The sequence below is a fragment of the Tursiops truncatus genome, chromosome 11 (genome assembly GCF_011762595.2).
Source record: "Tursiops truncatus isolate mTurTru1 chromosome 11, mTurTru1.mat.Y, whole genome shotgun sequence".
Classification (NCBI taxonomy): Eukaryota; Metazoa; Chordata; class Mammalia; order Artiodactyla; family Delphinidae; genus Tursiops; species Tursiops truncatus.
This window is the reverse complement of record NC_047044.1, coordinates 66,379,025-66,397,594: the sequence shown is the minus strand read 5'-3', so window position 1 is coordinate 66,397,594 and position 18,570 is coordinate 66,379,025. Positions and strand designations below refer to the sequence as shown.

Here is an 18,570-nt window from a genome sequence, read left to right as displayed (position 1 = left end):
CTAAAACAACACCAAGGTTGTCTTTGCCAGGGGCTGATCTAAAAAGTATTGTTAAATTCTTGCTTAGCGGTGGGGAAAGATAGAACTGATAGGGCTATGAGTATTCAAAACATAGAAGAGCAAAAGACTGCATCTGCACATGAGCAAAATGGAAATTATTTTTCTACTCCAAATCTCCAAATATCATGTAACTTTGTCCCCTTATATTAGTGAAAATACCTCAGAACTTCACACCTCCCTTTAAAAAGCATAAACCATTTACGTTTAGATTACACATGAGGATGATCATAAGTTGTTCCAATAATAAGCGTTCGCTTAGCTAGTACTGCTGTCCGTGGCACAGAATCAGTTTGAATGTTTTTGTTTTGTTTTGTTTTTTACTGCAAGTAACAGGAAAACCAAACTCACAATGGCTTAAATGCTAAAAGGAAATAATAATTCTCTCATTTAAGAAATAACCCGGACATAGGAGCATTTCTGAGTTAGGTAATTTATTGGCTTAATGAGGTCATCAGGAATTGAGGTTCATTTCATCCTTCCACTCTGCCATCCTCAAACGTTGGCTGTTCTTAAACTGTCTTCACTTTGTTACGTGATGTTTGCTGCATTTCCAGACATCCAGAGGCAGAAAGAGGGAATGCCCTTTCTCATGGTCCTTTTGAAGGGAGAAGAAAGCTCCCCTCTTCCTTTTACTGTTGACTGTCTATCACAGGTCTGTTCCTAAACCAACTACTGGCAAGACGAATGGAATGACCGTCATTAGCATAGACTAATCAAGACTAGTCTTTCCTCTCTTGAATCACCTGATCACCCAGTATCAAACAAAACCATCAGGCTTTTCTTAGTAATGAGGAAGGGAGAATGGCTGTCGAATAGGCAGCCCCAGCAATGTCTGGCACAGCACATGATTAAATATATATAAATAGGTTTGCTCTATGTTGTGAAGAGCAAAAATGTTTTAAATAAAACAAATTACCATGTACTTTTCGAACTCCTCCTGCTCAGTTTTGTTAGTCACGCTCTCTTCCATTTCCTTTATCCAAGACTGCTAACCAGTGGCAGAACTGATCGATTCTGAATTTCATTTTGTCTGACACTTGGCCTCCCTTCAAACAGATGTGTTTATGACCAAGTAATGGTATAATGCAGATGATGGTAAAGAGGGTAGAAAGGTCTAGATAGCACAATAACAGTATAAGAAATCCTGAATGTGTTACTATTTATCGATATTTACTTTTTTATCAGCAGAATCCGTTCCTAAAAGTTGATGGAAAGTTTATTTCCTTGAAGGTTATGAAAAGTTTATATATGGAATTATAAGTTTGTATTGTATATCTGACCTTAAGAATTCTTTAGTGGATCTGGCCAGTGGAGACTACAGAATAAGAAATTTTCCAAAAATGAGTGTTGAATTAAATTATATCCAAACTTTCAAATTATGTGAGACAACTGACTAATTGGTTACAGATCCTTTGAGCTTTTTTTTTTTTTTAATTTATTTATTTATTATTTTTGGCTGCGTTGGGTCTTCCTTGCTGCGTGCGGGCTTTCTCTAGTTGCAGCGAGCGGGGGCTGCTCTTCGCTGCGGTGTGCAGGCTTCTCATTGCAGTGGCTTCTCTTGTTGCAGAGCACGGGCTCTAGGCGTGTGGGCTTCAGTGTGGCTGGTGAACTGTAGAGCACAGGCTCAGTAGTTGTGGCGCACGGGCCTAGTTGCTCTGCGGCATGTGGGATCTTCCCGGACCAGGGCTCGAACCCCTGTACCCTGCCTTGGCAGGCGGATTCTTAACCACTGTGCCACCAGGGAAGCCCCCTTTGAGCTTTTAAAACTGTTGTCCATTGTTTTAGATGACTTATCATGAGGCTGGAACTCTACCCAGAAGCTAAATGAGATCTCTTTGCAAATGGTTAAAAGTTCATCAAAAAGTTCTAATTTGTTGAACACAGTACGTCACTCCATTTATTGAGGTTTTACATACTTTAGTAAAGTTTTATAATAATATCTATGAGGATCTTATACATTTTATTAGCTATTATATTAAATTTTTGTTGCTGTTGTCAGACATTTTAAATTGCAGTTTGTGATTGATTATTGTGTGTGTTAAAAAAGAATATTGGTTTTTTTATAAGTTGTATCTAGTTACCTTGATAAACTTTTTAGTTCTAATAGTTTCTAATGCTTGTTTTAAGTTTTCTCGAAAGAAGACCATATTGTCTACAAGTGACAGTTTTGCTGTACCTTTCTTTATACTTCATTCTTTTTCTTGTCCAAGTGATATGGCTAAGACCTCTTGAATAAAACCAGTAACACATAGTAGTTGTAAGGCCAACTGGCCCGAGGCAGGGGAACACAATCAGATTCACAGGTTGCATCAGACCGAAACTCTCCGGACCACCCAGTTCCAGAAACTGACCTGGGGACTTTGCACCCAGCCCAGCCTTCCCGCCTTTCGAGGTGCAGGACTAACGGTCCCCCAGGATACCCGAAAAGACCACCAAATAAGGAACACCCTGCGCCCTCCCAGATTCACCACACCCCTTTCCCTTCTTCCCCTATAAAATCTTGCCCAACCCTCACCCGGGTGCGACTTCTCTGGCCCCTTTCTCTCAGAGTGAACCTCACCCGGGAGCGCTCCCTAATAAAGCTCACTTGAAGCTTTCCTCTGTTTCGCAGTGCCGTTTGTTAAGATCCGACCTTACAGTAGTCACCACTGTATTGCTGATTTTGATGCAAATGGTTGTAAAATTTCACCATTAAACATCACGTTTACTATAAATTTTTGGTAGTTTTCTTTTAAAAAGTTAAAGGAGTTCCCTTCTAGTCCTAGGTTGCTGTGAGTTTTTATAATTGGGTTTTAAAAGTTATCAAATGCTTTGTTTTTTGTATCAAGGTGATCACATTGCTTTATTTATCAGTAAATCTTATGTGCATTAAGTATATGATTATTTGTGGTTAATAAGATGATAACTAACAGTATAGATAACTCAAACATCATTCACTATTGGCTTTAACATGCAATGTATCATTTTTATAGTCATTAGCTTCCTGCTTATGCTAATACTACATTAACATAGTTTATTTATAATTCACTAAAAAGTATTTGAGGTCACTTACAGAATATACCAAAAATGTAGATGAGGAAATCAAGGTGACAGAAATGTAAAAGCCAGAAAAAGAAAATGAAGCCATGTGTCAAAGTAATAAATAAAATGATTTATTATTAACCATAAGGTCCTGTTCAGAACTGAAGAGTTCATCTGCAAATTTGCCTCTGAGTTTCCTAGTAGCCAAAGAAAATAGAGGATGTTGTCAATAGCATGGTTTAAAGTTTCAACACAATAAAAGCAAAACTGGTTGTTCAAAAGAAATACAATCTTTCTGGTCTAAAGATCCCCCAGAAAGAAATTTGTCCCTTGGAGCCTCCTAAAGGGGAAGGCATGATTGAGTTGACTTAATGTTGCCCTTCACTCTCCAAATTGAAAAAATAAGGGGATGGCAGAAGGGGATTATGAAGAATCAGAATCATATTAAAAAATTCTTGGTAATGACATATTTGCTACAAATAGTCCATGAAAAATATTAGGCTAGGTTAAGTGATGATGGCAACCAGCGTTGGGTGGTCTCACCTTCTCAGATAACTTTTGGTAGGTGTTCTGTCTTTTGTTTTCGGGTATGAAATCAGGTTTAGCTTTAAGTCCTTAAAATTTTAGACTAAAGCAGGGAGCTCTTTATATTTTTATCGTCTTCCTTTACACCCTACTTGCTTAAACTAAGATTGTAGGTTAAAAGGAATAAATTAAATTAGAATCAGCAGTTTCAAATTACAGCTACAAGATGTGTTGCTGGTATAAGCATATTTGGTTTTATTTTTGAGTACTCAGCACGAGAGCAGTGAATCCGAATCTTGATTCTTAGTTCCAAAATAGGAAGTGTCCTTGGGCTCAATCCTTAAAAACAGACAAACAAGACAGTGAAATCCTGAAAAGTAAAATCTGATTATCCCATTTCATCTCAGAAAGATGTGGAGAAGAGAAAATCCTTTTCCCGATTAGTCCTCATGAGTTAGTTTTGAATGAAGCTGTCATTTGCCCTGGTCCCAACAGTCACCTGTGTCTCACTTTTTAAAGGGTCGTCTGTAAAAGGGTGAAGGGTTGGAAAAAATCAACTATACCAAATTCTCAGGCTTGAAGGGGATAAATAATCATAAAAGAAAGCTGCTTATATGCACAGAAAAGATATGTCCTAAAAAAATAGTATAAACTTGTCTGATGATAAGAGTCATCTGCTTTGCTTGTTGAAACTAGATTATCCAGGCCCCATCCTGTGCGTACTGAGCCGGAATCTCCAGGAGAGGGGCCCTAGAATCTGCCTTTTAAGCAAGCGCTCCAGGTTGTTCATATAAACAGGTAGGTTAGTTTGGAAAACATTGCCCTGAAATAGTTGTCTTAGTGGATTGATAACAGATGATTTTTTTCCTTCTCAGAAAACATCTGTTTTCTGAGTTACCATTTGTTTATTTTTGTAATTACACCAAAAATGTTAATTTAAAAAGAAAAGTTGGAAATAAGCTTCAGGTAAATATTCACTTCCTTTCTATGCTTACCATTTAGGATGCTCGTCTGTTTTCTGTCCCTTGTGAACATACCTCACCTACTTGGGTAAATCCCTCATCAGATCAGGCCCGCTAATGTTCAATGTTTTATCACCAACACGTGAATTTAAATTAAGTCCCAATTAAATAATTTATTCCTGCTTACCAGACTTTCTTGCGCACATGATACGTAAGTAATAAGAAGCACTTTGAGTAATGAGAGTAGTTTTTTTGCACAAATTATGTACCTTTGTCTTATTTCTCATCCATCTTCATAGGCGTAACAGAGATTGGCAGATTCAAAAATACAATGATGGTACCATGAGTATTTTTCCTAACAAAGCTGGAAGAATATTTGAAATTAATCTATTCATATATTTCATTAATCCCTACTTGTTTATGCTGATTTATTATCATCACAGTGTATTTAGTAATCTTACTTCCTAGACATTGCAACCCCTGCTTTTTATGCTTAAAAGCTAGGTGACATAAAGCAAATGGTAAAAATTGGTGTTTAAAATCAGTATTATTACTGTATAATTCAAAAGCAAGTCCTTCCCAACAATGACTTTATCAAGCCGAACGAGATGTGTAATCTCAGGTGCTTAGGGGACAGAAAGCTGCCTTAATTATGCCAGTCTGTCCTTTGTGATTTTGATTGCTTTATTCTTTATTTCTCTGACAGCTTTATTAACATCCCCAAAGAGCTATGAATAAAATTCCAGTTTCTGGGGTGGGATAAGTGCTCTTGTCCTTCTCTACTTAAAACCCCCAGGACCATTCTCCACTGACAGTAGTAGAATCATATGCATCTTTTTGTGATGTCCATAAGTCCTCAATGATTACAGTCACTTTGGATTTGCTAGAAGTAGGTTAAAAAAAAAAGATCCAGGTTACAGTCCCAGTGAATTTGCTCCCCTAGAGATAGAGGAACTTACAGCACCATCTAGTATATGGCTGGGCTTTTCTCAGAACCAGTGAGTCTGGTTTAGTCATTTTGTGCTGCCAAATACACATCATAGACTATAAACATAGGTTTAGGTTCTTACATGTAAGGGTTCCAATAAGGCACATAGATAATTTTTAGCTAAAACTTGTGTGGCCTCAGATATTCAACAAATATTTATTGAGCAATGGCTATGTCAGGCAGTATGCAATATTAATTTTCTTTCATTTTTAACATGGAAGACAGCTCTACCCTAATTTTTTTAAATGTCAAGAACACTGTTACACTTTTTGACATAAACCACAGCAAGATCTTTTTTGACCCATCTCCGAGAGTAATGGAAATAAAAACAAAAATAAACGAATGGAACCTAATTAAACTTCAAAGCTTTTGCACAGCAAAGGAAACCATAAACAAGACGAAAAGACAATCCTCAGAATGGGAGAAAATATTTGCAGATGAAACAATGGACAAAGGATTAATCTCCAAAATATACAAACAGCTCATGGAGCTCAGTATCAAAAAAACAAACAATTCAATTAAAAAATGGGTGGAAAACCTAAATAGACATTTCACCAAAGAAGACATACAGATGGCCAAGAGGCACATGAAAAGCTCAGCATCACTAATTGTTAGAGAAATGCAAATCAAAACCACAATGAGGTATCACCTCACACCAGTCAGAATGACCGTCATCAAAAAAATCCACAAACAATAAATGCTGGAGAGGGTGTGGAGAAAAGGGAACCCTCTTGCAGTGTTGGTGGGAATGTAAATTGATACAACCACTACGGAGAACAGTATGGAGGTTCCTTAAAAAACTACAAATAGAACTACCATATGACCCAGCAATCCCACTACTGGGCATATACCCTGAGAAAACCATAATTCAAAAAGAGACATGTACCACAATGTTCATTGCAGCACTGTTTACAATAGCCAGGACATGGAAGCAACCTAAGTGTCCATTGACAGATGAATGGGTAAAGATGTGGCACATATATACAGTGGACTATTACTCAGCCATAAAAAGAAATGAAATTGAGTTATTTGTAGTGAGGTCGATGGACCTAGAGTCTATCATACAGAGTGAAGTAAGTCAGAAAGAGAAAATAAATACCGTATGCTAATGCATATATATGGAATCTAAGAAGAAAAATGGTACTGATGAACCTAGTGGCAGGGCAGAAATAAAGACACAGATGTAGAGAACGGACTTGGGGACATGGAGGGGGCGGGGAAGCTGGGATAAAGTGGGAGAGTAGCACTGACATATATACACTACCGAATGTAAAACAGCTAGTGCGAAGCAGCAGCGTAGCACAGGGAGATCAGCTCTGTGCTTTGTGATGACCTAGGGGGTGGGATAGGGAGGATGGTAGGGAGGCTCAAGAGGGTGGGGATATGGGGATATATGTATGCATATGGCTGATTCACTTTGTTGTACAAAAGAAACTAACACAGTATTGTGAAGTAATTATACTCCAATAAAGATCTATTAAAAAAAAAAGAAAACACTGTGACTTATCCAAGTGTAAATTCTACAGAGCAGTAAAGCTGATGATTTCATGTTAAATTTAAGCAATCTTTTCTTAAGTAAGCAGTCTTCTCCTGATATGTACCTGTTTGACAAATATAGCACATATGCTAATTTACTTTAGCTACCTGACAAACCAAGAAAATTTTTTGATCAATTTTTAAAATATTCCACTAGTTCTTTATGAATTGCCATGCCAAAGGGAAATAACAAGAACTGTCTTATCAGAGTTACACCAAGGTGATATGTTAACATGTTTAAGCAAATAAAAATGTTCTATCCTTGATTCAACTATTTAAGTATTTATAGTTAGTAGTAAAATAGAGGGCATTATAAACCAACTCCAAGGTCTACCAATTATTGAGAGATACCAGGTAAATTTCGCAGGAGTTCTTTGTAAAGAACCAAATAAGAACTAAAATAGGATAAATTAGTACAACTTTTCTCTGTGGCAGTACAGCAGTACCTATTAAAGAAATTAAAATTACATGCACCTTCATAATTGTGAAAAATTAGAAACAACCTAAATATCCAACAATTTGAAAAAAATAATCTGTTTCTGTTTTGTATATACATTCATTTGTATTATATTTTAGATTCCACATATAAATGCTATCATATAGTATTTGTCTTTCTCTGTGTATCTTATTTCACTAAGCCTAATAATCTCTGTTGCTGAGATTATTGTCCATTCATGTTGCTGCAAATAGCAGTATTTCATTCTTTTTATGGCTGAGTAATATTCCATCGTGTGTGTGTGCATGCGTCTGTGTATGTATCACGTCTTCTTTAAGCTAGTCGTTGGGTTGCTTCCATGTCTTGGCTATTATAAACAGTGCTGCTATGAACACTGGGGTGCATGAATCTTTTCAGAGTTTTTGTTTTTTCCCAGTATATACCCAGGAGTGGAATTGCTGGATAATATAGCAGTTGTATTTTTAGTTTTTTGAGGAAACTCTATATTGGCTTCCCTAGTGGCTGCACCAATTTACATTCCTACCAGCAGTGTACAAGGGTTTCCTTTTCTCCACATCCTTGCCAGCATTTGTTATTTGTTGACTTTTTAATGATAGCCATTCTGACAGGTGTGAGATAATATCTCATTGTGGTTTTGATTTGCATTTCTCTAATAATTAGTGATGTTGAGCATCTTTTCATGTGCCTGTTAGCCATCTGTATATCTTCTTTGCAAAAATGTCTGTTCAGGTCTTCTGCCCATTTTTAAATCAGGTTGTTTGTTTTTTTCTTTTTTTGATATTGAGTTGTATGAGCTGTTTATATATTTCGGATATTAGCCCCTTGTTTGTCTCATTGTTTGCAAATATTTCCTCCCATTCCATAGGTTGTCTTCTCCTTTCACTGATGTGTCATTTGCTGTACAAAAGCTTTTAAGTTTGATTGGGTCCTATTTGTTTATTTTTGCTTTCATTTCTTTTGCCTTGGGAGACTGATCTAAGAAGATATTGCTGTGATTTATGTCCAAGAATGTTTTGCCTATATTCACTTATAGGAGTTTGGTGTCATATCTTATATTTAGGTCTTTAAACCATTTTGAGTTTATTTTTGTGTATGGTATGAGGGGATGTTCTAATTTCATTGTTTTACCTGTAGCTGTCCAGCTTTCCCAGCACCAGTTGTTGAAGACACTGTCTTCTCCATTGTATATTCTTGCCTTCTTTGTCATAGATTAATTGACCATAAGTTCATCGGTTTATTTCTGGGTTCTCTATTCTGTTCCATTGATCTGTGTGTCTTTTTCTGAGCCAATACCTTGTTGTGTTGATTACTGTAGCTTTGTAGCATAGTCTGAAGTCTGGAAGGGTTATACCTCCAGCTTTACCTCATTCTTTTTTCTCAGGATTGCTTTGGCAATTCTGGGTCTTTTGTGGTTCCATATAAATTTCAGAATTATTTGTTCTAGTTCTGTGAAAAATGTCATGGATATTTTGATAGGGATTGCCTTAAGTCCGTAGATTGCTTTGAGTAATATGACCATTTTAACAATATTAATTCTTTCTCCAGAGAATGAAAAGGATATACATCCATCAGATATCAAAGAAAGTAGTCTGAAGACCAGGACAATGTAGTGGTATAAAGAGTCAAGAAGAGGGAGGGCTAAATGACTCATATTTAAGATCCATTTCCTGGAGTTCTGGTAAAATGGTGTCATTGGTATCCCACTAGAGGGATTAAGATGTCACTGGGTGCACATTGTGGAAGCCAAGTGATTGGGGTTGCTTATTTTTGTTCTGATGTTTGATATTAAAAGAGGTGAGCCTCTAAGGCTTACAAGGTAGAGAGGATTTTTTTTTTTTTTTTTTTAAGGAATAAAGGAGGTTGAGCGTATTTGAAAGCAGAGAAAGAAGGTAATGTTGGCTGACATGTCTACAGAGCTTGTGTGTCAAGCCTCATGCTGAGGACTTTATACCCATGATCACATTTAATCCTTAAAAAAAAAAAAAACCTCAAGATGAAGCTATTTCCTTTACCACCTTTGAGATGAAGCCACTGATACCTGCAGAGTTTATTTGCCCAACATCACAGAGCTAGCAAATGGCAGAACCCGGATTTGAATTTTCGCTCGGAATCTTAACCATTATGCCCAGGCGTAAAAGGAAGACCAGTACTACAAGAGCTAAGGGGCAACTGGTAGACTAAAATCGAGAGGATAGAGTCCTGTGAAGGTGATAAGGAGTCATGACCTCAACTAGAAATCCCACAGAGGAGGAACTATGTCTAACTTGCACTATGTGGCTTGTCACGGTCATGGTTGATGCAGCTGATACAGCCGAGACAGGAGTAGTTTGTGTTTGGTATGCGTGATGACAGAACTGACCTCTCACGGGGCCGGTTCCTTCCAGGTTCTCTGAACTGGCCCCCCTTTGTCATCTCATAATTCAGATTCCTAGGGGTCAGGAAGCCTCTTCCTGTGATGGATGCCCCAGAGCTATCTGGTGCTAGCACATTCCAGAATTAAACTGTATCTGTCCTTCTCTGTCATGTCCTATAATGCCCGTACGTAAAAGTTCATGGAGCATTTGGGGGTGGAGGGTCCCTCAGGGAAGAGGAGCCCAGTTGCTGCACTGCAGTGATCTGTATTCTTCAGTCAGTCCCCACATAACAGGCAACCACCCACCGACCATCCACTCAACTTACTCATTCTTTCACCAGACATTTATTGCCTGTTTATTCTACTTTACGCCCATTCTAAGCGCCAAGGATATCGAGATCAAAAGACAGCCATCTCTAGGGGCGGCAACGGTAACTGAAGAGCAGCCAGGACTGAGGCAGGATTTCATATTCTTAAAGATGGGAAACATTTAAGGTGTTTGTTGGCTAAGAGCAATGAGGAGAAAGGACTGAAGAGAAGAAAAGATATTGCCGAAGCAAGCTCAGGAAGGATAGGAAAAGGGAGTAATCTCCTGACACCGGAAGAGAGATGGTGTCTACCTATGAGAGGTAGAGAGAAAGGCACGTGCAGGACTTTGCGTGAGCGGCTGCATTTGTCTGAGGAAGGAGGCGACGGCACTTGCGGAGTTTGGGAGTGAGGTGTGGAATGCGACGAGCACCTTCAAAGTTTGGAACCGCTCCCCAGTGGAGGAGGGGGGCAAGGAAGGAGACAGCTGTGCCTCATGGCAGCCTGTGATGGGAACCGTGGAATTCCAGTAAAGCCAGTTAACACAGTTTTGTGGTTTCTCGTTACCAGCACTTCATTGTCCACACACCCATTAAGCCACAGGAGAAGCCCCTCTTTTGAATGATTCTCCTAGTCTTCTAACTAGAAGGAGGACGTTTGTTCATAAGAGCTAAAATCCTTGGGTCTGAGCCTTCACGTCCTAACTGAAATTATTCCTGACTCCTAGAGGATACAGAAGACAGTTGGATTCTGCTTATGACCTGCTAGTGAGATGATCTGGGTTGCCCCTTGTACAGCCTCAGGCTGAGTCATCTCCCTGGAAAGAGAGGAAGTCAGAGTGTCCGGTCTACACAGAACACCCCTCCCTCCACTGCACAGTGATTTCGGTTTTAGGCTAACAAGTGTTCCCTAGTTCGTGGTTACTCCTTTAGGATTCTTACTGGCAACAGAAATGAGCTCTAATTTAAGCAGACAAAGAGTTTATCAGAAGAATGTTAGGGGGCTCCCAGGTTCATTGGAAGGCTTGGACAAACAAGCCTGGAGACGAGACTGCCAGAGGCAATGCCCCAAATCCCACTACACAGCTGGTCTGGGAGAAAGCGTGGTTGCTCCCCGGGGCCCAGAGCTGCTTCTGGCGCCACTGACCAGCAGTGCTCCCCCAAAGCTCCTGCCAAAACCTCTGTCGCTGCTGTCTCTGGAACAGATATGCGCTCTCCCAGCTACCCCAGAACGGGTTCTGCGTGGCGTGACTTCTTTGCATCTCTAGCTTCTGACTCAGAGTCTAGAGTGGGTGGTCTGATTAATAGCGCCTAGCTCATGTGCCAGTAGCTGAACTTCATAGGAGACAAAGAACGGGAGTGTTTCTGTTTTTATCTGCTGTAGGGGACGTGGGCTGTGCTGGGAGTTAAAATGTTGAGTGGCCAGAAAGAATGACAGATGTCCATTACAGTGCCGTAGACCCATGAATGCGTGTTCCAGTCCTTCTGTATTGGGGAAATTCTAGGTCACTGAACGCTGAGTTTCTCTGTAGTTCCTCTACAGCGGACTTTCAAATTCTTCTTTGAATCTTCAGCACTTTGAAGGATACTCCCAGGAAATGTTTGTAGAACAAATTAACACGTGTTTGTTGAGTGTATTCTTTCAACAAACACATATTGGGCATATACTCGTGCCAAGCACTTTGTCAAGCGTTGTTTGAAGGATCAGAAAAGCTTTTACACAGTAGTAAAGGAAGAAGCCATCAGGAACAAGGACTGGTCTGCCATGCAGGAATCACAATATAAGGATTTGGGTCTAAGAAATACTGCTTGGGTACAAAGCAAGGTGGGTCTGAACCAGCTTCCCATTTGACGTTGGGGATATGGTGGATGTGGGGTGGAGAGGGCTGAGAAACATAGCAGGGTGGATTGCAGAGATGGGGGATGGGAGACTGGCAGAGTGGACGGCCACCTGCTGGGAACAGAATGGGAAAGTGGCACCTCCAGGCCCCCTGGCTCTCATCTCACTGGGCTTTTCGAGGCAAGTTCGGCTTGTTCATTTATAGCACTTGCTGGTTTTTCTCTAAGTGACTCTTCTGTGCTCAAGTTGTAACAAATAAGTTTGTTATATTTGTAAAGCTCTTAGAACAGTGTCTGGCACAGTAAATACTATGTAACTATTCATTAAACATATGAAAATAAAGCAATGTTCTGTTTCTAATACTTCCACAAAATATGTTAGGGATTCCACTGGGACTCACATTTAGTCAAATGCTAGGTGTATTTTTTCACCTTTGACCTTTTACATAAGCACCTACTTTACATTTATTAGGTGCTTTTCATGTTCTAGGCACTGTCTGTAGCACAGCAGCTCAGCACCCCCTCTGCCCATTCACAGTTGGCAAATCTTGAGTGTTGCTCCCTGGGCAGAGTGCCCTGACTGTCTGACCCACTGGATTACCTAGACAATGACCCGGTAATTTTTCTCTATCTTGTTGAACGCTGAAGTTAAAGACTGAAATTAATGCAGCTTTTTCAGTTGTCTTCAGTGGGAGAATTGGTCCAATTCACCTCTTGTGATTATTAAAGATGGAAATTCTAGTTGATGTGGTTTAAATCATATAATCCTCATGAGAACCTCAGAAGGAAGCCAGTGAAGTTTTCTCCATTCTACAGATGAGGAAAATGAGGCAAGGGAGTTTAGGTTTCCGGCCAAGGGTCAAAGAACTAATAGGTAATGGCATCACATTTGAACCCAGGCAGGCTGGTTTCAGACCCTGTGTGGTTAAGCTCTATGTCCACTCATTTTCTTCTTTTCATAAAGCAGCATAACTCCTTCATCATCAAAAGCATTCTTTTCAAAGGTCAAATGAGTCTCTCCCTTACATGCTTCCCTTACAAGTAGCACACAGCTTAGCAAAAGCCTAGCCAGATAGAACTTAATATCAATGAATAAGGTGTATCCTGTATCTTTTTAAATGGTCATGCAATATGGACAGATATATTATCAATTAATTAGTTGTATAGATTTAGGTGTTTTTTATAGCTTCAGAAACATTTCATTCTTGCAGAGAGAAAAATTTATTTGCATTTTGCCGAAATTGTCTGTATTTTTAAAATTGAATTTGGTCAAGGCATGCAAAGATGAAATAGACACATCCAAAACTGAACTGTTTGAATGTCTGGTATAGACACATAATTTTAATAACATACACTGTCAGATCTGGACTGTAACTCTGGTAAATGACATCAGTGAATGGGACTCCAAAAACTCTATTTGTGTGCAAAACCTCGCATTAGCCAAAAAAGGTCCTTGGAATTGTGTCAAAGCCAGAGACTTTTATGCACCTCAAATGGCCATAAACTCACAGGGACAACCAAGGGTCTTCCAGAGTGCCGAGAGAATCCAGTTATTCTCCACAGCATTCCATCTGAGGAATCCTAACCCACAGTCACCAATAGCCAGAACACCTTCACTGCTTCTGTGCTCTTTAGAGCAAATGTGTCTCTTCATCGGGTTCAAATGGGTTTGTTGTTTATTTTTTTATAAAACAAACAAACAAACAACTTTTTGTTCCCTTGGTAAAACTGGAGGCCTAACGTATTTTCCAATTCCTTTTGACAGAGGAAAAGACGAGCATATGAATCTAACCTCATCTGTGATGGTCTGCAGCTAGAAGCAACCAGATCGGTAAGTGTCAGACCCTTCCCAGCTGCTGGCTGCCCATTGCTGCTGGGAACCCCCATGTCACTCGGGATGCTGGGATGGCATTCGAAACGTGTAACCCCAGCCGTACCTTAGCTGTCAGCTGGGAAGGGAGTCGATCAAAATCTGCATTACAGAATATACATTTGTTTCTCATAAAAGCCAGCAGATCTTTTTTAATAGCCAAAGAATGTAATAATAAATCCATATAAATGTATTTATTCAAGAACCTTTCTGAAGATTTTTTTCATTATACAAACAGTAGTTTACCAAAAAAAAAAAAATAGAAAATGTAGGAATAGTGGAATCTGTACCTTAATTATCCATAAATAATCTTACAGTTCTTCTAAACATTTTTTTGCTCAGATGTATATATTTTTTTCCCTTCCAGAAAGGAAAATTATTATTTCACAATTTTTAAATTTGCTTTTTCCCCTTTATTATATAGTAAATGCATTTCTATATCAATAAATATAATTCTTTTAAATTCTTTTTAATGGCCATGTAACATGACATTGAACAGATATATAATAAATAGTCTTCTAGGTTTAAGAAATTTAAAAAATTGTTATTCCAATAACACTGCAGTGACTAGTGTTTTTATGTTTACTTAACTAGTTTGGACTAAAAATTAACACGTTTGCTTTTTTTCATCTAAAATATTGGTAATTTTATGAAAGAACTATGCAACATAAAAAGAAATCTGTGTTTTAAAACTGTGAAAATAGTTGGTTTGGTTTTCTGGTTTGTGTTTTCATTCTTCCAATATAGCTTTTGGATGACAAGCTTGTATTTGTAAAAGTACATGCTCCATGGGAAGTGCTATGTACGTATGCTGAGATAATGCACATCAAATTGCCTCTGAAACCCAATGATCTGAAAACCCGGTCCTCAGCCTTCGATAATTTCAATTGGTTTACCAAAGTCCTCCAAGTGGATGAAAGTATCATCAAGCCAGAGCAAGAGTTTTTCACTGCCCCATTTGAGAAGAACCGCATGAATGACTTTTACATTCAAGATAGAGATACATTCTTCAATCCAGCCACCAGAAGCCGCATTGTAAGTCTAAACACAATTTAGCTGCTGTTGTTGGGTGATTTAGAACCTGCTGTTGGATGATTAGTGGTTTAGTTTGGCTGGTTTGGTTTGGTTTCTAAAAGCTGCCCCAAAAAAAAGAAAGAAAAGAAAAGAAATACGCCTACAGATTCCTGTTAGGATAGTAAACAGTGATTGGTTAGTTACACTGTATAAAACACCCACTCTATTTTGCAATCTTTTTAGGTTCACTTCATTCTTTCTCGGATCAAGTATCAAGTAAGGGACAACGTTAAAAAGTTTGGGATTAACAAACTCGTAAGCTCTGGGATCTACAAGGCAGCTTTCCCTCTCCATGATGTAAGTCAAACAGCAGAAATGAAATAAACTATCTAATGTGTACTCCAGTGTTAGTAGGGAAGGGCTAACTTCTTGACCTTGTTTCTTCCTTGGTAAAATGAAGACGACGTATTGCAAGACTACAAGCTCATTTAGGGCAGGAACCATGTTGTATTGTTTAATGCTGAATCCCAGGCACAGGGAAGCCCCTCAGTTTAAATGAGTGAATGAATGAGTCAATGAATGAATGAATGAACAAAGAAAGGAATGAACAGTAGCTTACCCATAGTTAATGTGTGGAGTGTGTAGATTAGCAGTTAAGAGCATACACTCAGGCTGAACTACCTGCTGTGCCACGTCCTAGCTGGATGATCTTGTGAAAGTCATTTAGCCTCTCTGTTCGTCAATTTCCTCAACAATAAAATGGGGGTAATAATGGTACCTACCTCGTAGAGTTGTTATGAGTAGCGGTCCCCAACCTTTTTGGCACCAGGGACCGGTTTCATGGAAGACAATATTTACACGCATGGGGGGGCAGGGATGGTTTAGGGATGATTCAAGGGCATTACATTTACTGTGCACTTTATTTCTATTATTATTACATTGTGATACATAATAAAATAGTTATACAACTCACCATAATGCAGAATCAGTGGGAGCCCTGAGCTTGTTTTCACTTGCCACTCACTAATAGGGTTTTGTGAGTCTGCAAGCAATTGATTTATTATGGTCTCTGTGCAGTCAAACCTCTCTGCTAATGATAATCTGTATTTGCAGCCGCTCCCCAGCGCTAGTATCTCCGCCTCAGCTCCACCTTAGATCATCAGGCATTAGATTCTCGTAAGGAGCGCGCAACCTAGATCCCTTGCATGCGCAGTTCACGGTAGGGTTCGAGCTCCTATGAGAATCTAATGCCACCGCTGATCTGACAGGAGGTGGAGCTCAGGCGGTAATGCGAGCGATGGGGAGTGGCTGTAAATACAGATGAAGCTTGGCTCGCTCACCTGCCAGCCATTCACCTCCTGCTGCACGGCCAGGTTCCTAACAGGCCATGGACTGATACCAGTCCGTGGCTCAGGGGTTGGATAGCCCTGGTTATGAGGGTCAATTAATCCATGTCAATGTTAGAACAGTTCCTGGCATATAATAAGTACTACTTATCTGTCAGCTATTTTCATAATTACTGACAGATATTATTATCAACCAGAAAAGTATTGGTTCTTTGTAAGAAAAATACATGTTAGACCATTTCATTTGTCATTTTCTGTAATACAGGCTTTTTCCCCTCTGAAATACCATTTTCAAACTGTGCCCTGGAATATCACAGGGCTTTTAAACAAGCGTCTTGTCAGGGTTCTTGTCACGATGGCGATACAGCAGAGTGTTGACATTTTTTAAGGACTATGTACTGAGATGACAGCAACTCCTCAAATTCAGGAGCACTTCTCTAGCTGGTAACATCGCTCATGAAATGAAAATTTTAAAATGTGACTGCTTTAGACCCTTAATGATTCCATAAATGCAAGGATATTATATCTAAGCTTTTAAAATAAATTCTGTCATTGAAATAAAATACTATATTATATTGCACTGTTACTCTGTTACATTCGCTGTCAATTTATCTGAATCTCTAAGACCAAAAAAGCAAAGACTGAGACTGATAATTGCTACTGTGTAATTCATGTATTTGTAGATAAAGACAATATTGAAATGTACTGTATAAGATAATAAAACTAGGACAATAAATAGCTTCTTCATACACATGCATAAATAGAGAACAGGGAGCTGGGTGGAGAAGCAGAAGCTGAGCTTCCTGGCTAAGACACCCAACACAGCAGTCCAGCCCTACAGTCCATATGCTTTATATTTGTGCCCGAGCAAAATTAACAATGAGAGCATGACATGAACTCTGGGGACACTTGCAAATAGCCATCATGATTATTAATATGGGATGCCAAGGTTCTGTAATATTCAGTTGACATCTACCCCAGTTCTTTTCCCCTAAAGCCTCTTGTAACTGCACTAGTCCCATGTCCAGGCTAAGGAATGATCTTGTGTGGTGTTTGGAAAGGAAGTAAAAGGAGGTCAGGACCCATGTTAAGGCTTTAATACTAATACTTTTCTGGTTGATAATAACATCTGTCAGTAATTATGAAAATAGCTGACAGATATATAGTACTTATTATATGCCAGGGAGTATTGTAACATTGACATGGATTAATTGATCCTCTTAACAGCTCTATGAGGTGGCTGTTATTATGATCCCCATTTTATTGATGAGGAAATTGATGAATGGAGAGGCTAAATGACTCTCACAAGGTCATCCAACTAGAAAGTGGTGGAGCAGGTGTTTCTGGTTCTAGTACAGGTGGAAGGAAAGTGAGTCAGGTTGAATTTAAGCAGAAGCAGGAAGTTTGGTTTCTTGAACAAGCTAAATGTATAACATCATGTCAGGCTTTTTTGTTGTTTATATTCTACGTGTGGTCACAGAATAACCGCTGAATTGCGGGGCAAAAAGCCTGGGTTTTAGAATTGACCCTGCCACTAACCAGCCAAGGCCCTGGTTTCCCCAGGTGTCCAAGAAGGGGCTGGACTCTCAGGTCTTCCTCCAGTGTAGCAGTTTGGGCCCTTAAGCAGCCCAGTTTTTCACTGTTTAGGACTGGCCCATTTACAGGACATTAAGCATCTTCAGGGCTCTCACCAAATACCGGTGGTGGTCCCCGGGATTCTAACAACCAAGCATTCCTTTCCACCCACATTTGCAAATGGTCCTCCAGGGGTAAGTATCACCCCTGGTTGAGAATTACTAAAAATTACATGGTATTTTCATCCCTTCCAGCAAATAAAGACCCCTTATTTACAAATGACTGTGAAGTGTTAGTACCACATTTAATCAACAGAACACATGAACACGTGGTGATTGTGATGCTCATTTGTTTGCTTCTGCTTCCCAGTGCAACTTCAGCAGTCCGTCAGAGGACCTCAGCTGCCCCAATGAACGCTACCTTCTGTACAGGGAATGGGCTCATCCTCGAAGCATGTACAAAAAGCAGCCCTTGGATCTTATCAGGTGAGTTGTAGCGAGCACTCCAATGAGAAGGGCTCAGGGTTCCCCTCGTGGCTTCTAAATGTGGCAGTCGTCCAAGAGTACTGCTAACCAGTGGAATTCACCTGCAGCCCTGAGCTTCATTGCCCGGAGTTTTTATTGAGGCTTCATTACCTAGGCATGATTGATTGAGTCATTGCCCACATGGCTCAGTCTCCAGCCCCTTCTTCTCCTGTTGGTCCTGCGATATCACATGGC

General features: G+C 39.5%; 1 protein-coding gene across 3 annotated transcripts in view; it reads left to right on the top strand.

The window, feature by feature from the left end:
- ANO6 (anoctamin 6) overlaps nucleotides 1-18,570 on the top strand; it is a 200,561-nt gene that overhangs the window by 111,981 nt on the left and 70,010 nt on the right. For all 3 annotated transcript variants that reach the window (XM_019934579.3, XM_019934577.3, XM_019934578.3), the window contains 4 exons: nucleotides 13,812-13,877; nucleotides 14,664-14,951; nucleotides 15,174-15,287; nucleotides 18,221-18,336. In XM_019934579.3, coding sequence (XP_019790138.1) covers nucleotides 13,812-13,877; nucleotides 14,664-14,951; nucleotides 15,174-15,287; nucleotides 18,221-18,336 — 584 coding nt within the window. The remainder of the gene's footprint in view (nucleotides 1-13,811; nucleotides 13,878-14,663; nucleotides 14,952-15,173; nucleotides 15,288-18,220; nucleotides 18,337-18,570) is intronic.